The following is a 1,876-nucleotide window of genomic DNA, read 5'->3' on the forward strand; positions in this document are numbered from 1 at the left end:
CCCTCATCCCCGTCCCCGTCCCCCCCCCCTCCCAGGCTTCATGCGGGAGGAGATGGCGCAGCGGGAGGAGGCCGAGCTGCACCGGAGCCACCAGAAGCCGCGTAGCCCCAAGGGCTGGGGGTTGCTGCTGGCCCTCTGGTACCTGGCCTTCTACAAGCCCATCATCACCGAGAGCCACCTGAGGAGGAAGAACATTGAGTTCATCTTCATCCGCTTCAGCGCCTGGCAGTACGCCGGCTGCGACAAGCTCTGGGCCGGTTTGGTCACCACCCTCTGCGACAGCATCCGCCACCATTTTGGGGCTCTGCCCCTCAGCGTCTACCACGTCATGGGCACCCGGCCCCGCTTCGCCTCCGGCTTCAGCCAGAAGGAGTGGGTCCTCAAGAAGGACGCCTGCCTCAAGCTTTGGGGGATGCTCTTTGTCCTGGGCGCCGGCCTCAGCATCCTGCTGGTGGCCCTCTTGATGCCCGGCATCAAGGACCACCACACCTTGAAGGTGGTGGGCAGCGCCATCACCTCGATCTCCGGTTCCAGTTTGGCGCTGGGAGCTTTCTCCGTCCTGAAGAACCTGTTGGTCAGCGAGAAGCAGAAGATCGAGCGGTTGACCAACAGCAGGAGGTTCGCCAGCCAGCTGGGCTTCATGAACAAGGTGCGCAGCGAGGTGGAGGTGCTGGTCGACTTCTTGTCCTTCATGGAGATCTTTGAGCGCCGACGGCTCCGCGTGGTGCTGGAGATCACCAGCCTGGACATCTGCTACCCCGAGAAGGTGGCCGGCGTCCTCAACGCCATGAACACCTTGCTCTCCAATGCCAACACCCCCTTCATCTTCATCCTGGCCGTGGACCCCAGCATCATCATCCCCTGCCTGGAGCAGACGGGCTGCATGAAGGGTCTTGCTGACAACGGTTACCTCTACCTCAACCGGACGGTGACGTTGCCCTTCTCCATCCCCGAGATGGGCTCCCGCTCCCGCTTGCGATGCCTGGAAGCCGCCATCCAGACACGGGAGGACCTCATGTACCGCATCATCACCAGCAACGTGGAACGACGCCGAGCCAAGTGCCAGGGCGCCCCGGCAGTTCCCAGCTGGCGGGAGGCGGACGCCGAAGCCGTCCGCTGCATCCACGAAGCTTTCCACTGCCTCCACGACGGCGCCGACCCTCTCACCCGTTACCTCCCCACCAATGGCACCCACGTCCGCCGCATCGTCAACACCATCCCCATCACCCTACGGCTCCTCCTGCACCGCGCCGGCACCCCCGGCACCCCCTCGCCCCGCGCTGCCGCCGCTTGGGTGGTGCTGGCCGACCAGTGGCCGTGCCGGCTGAGCTGGGCACTGCAGTGCCTGGAAGATGCTTGGCAGAGCCAGCCGGCGCCGGATTTTGGCTCACGGTCCCTGTGGAGCATCTTCCAGGAGAACGTGGGGGAGCTGAGCGCCCTGCGGCAGCCCCTGCACAACGTCCTCAGCCTGGACGGGGACCCGGAGCTCTTCCAGACCTTCCTCGCCCGCGACTTCCCCTTCACCGCCCGCGAGGCCCACGCCTTCCTCGGCGTCACCGTCAACCTGGACCACTCCATCCGGCACAAGATGGGGCTCCCCCGCGGCCTCGCCTGCCTGCAGAAAGCCGCCGCCACCCCGGTGTCCCGCAGCGTCCAGTGTCCCCACCCCGAGTGACGGGGACGCCAGCGTCGGGTCTCCGGGTCACGCCTCTGGACGTGGGGCCCCCAAAATAGGCTTGGACGTTGGTGGCACCGGGGTGTCCCCGTGGTCGGCGGCCTGAGGATGCCCGTGACCTGTTGTCCTCCCCCGGCATATTTTGGGACCTGTTTGGGGACAGGGATGGGATGGGACACTAATGGGATGGGGACTGGGGAC

General features: G+C 65.8%; 1 protein-coding gene across 1 annotated transcript; it reads left to right on the forward strand.

The window, feature by feature from the left end:
• Positions 1-40: 40 nt before the first annotated feature.
• On the forward strand, positions 41-1,675 carry NKPD1 (NTPase, KAP family P-loop domain containing 1). The gene has a single exon (XM_009280282.1). It carries the CDS (start codon positions 41-43, stop codon positions 1,673-1,675), a length of 1,635 nt encoding a protein of 544 aa, XP_009278557.1.
• Positions 1,676-1,876: the final 201 nt, after the last annotated feature.

This window comes from Aptenodytes forsteri, unplaced genomic scaffold, assembly GCF_000699145.1.
Source record: "Aptenodytes forsteri isolate BGI_AS27 unplaced genomic scaffold, ASM69914v1 Scaffold148, whole genome shotgun sequence".
Lineage (NCBI taxonomy): Eukaryota > Metazoa > Chordata > Aves > Sphenisciformes > Spheniscidae > Aptenodytes > Aptenodytes forsteri.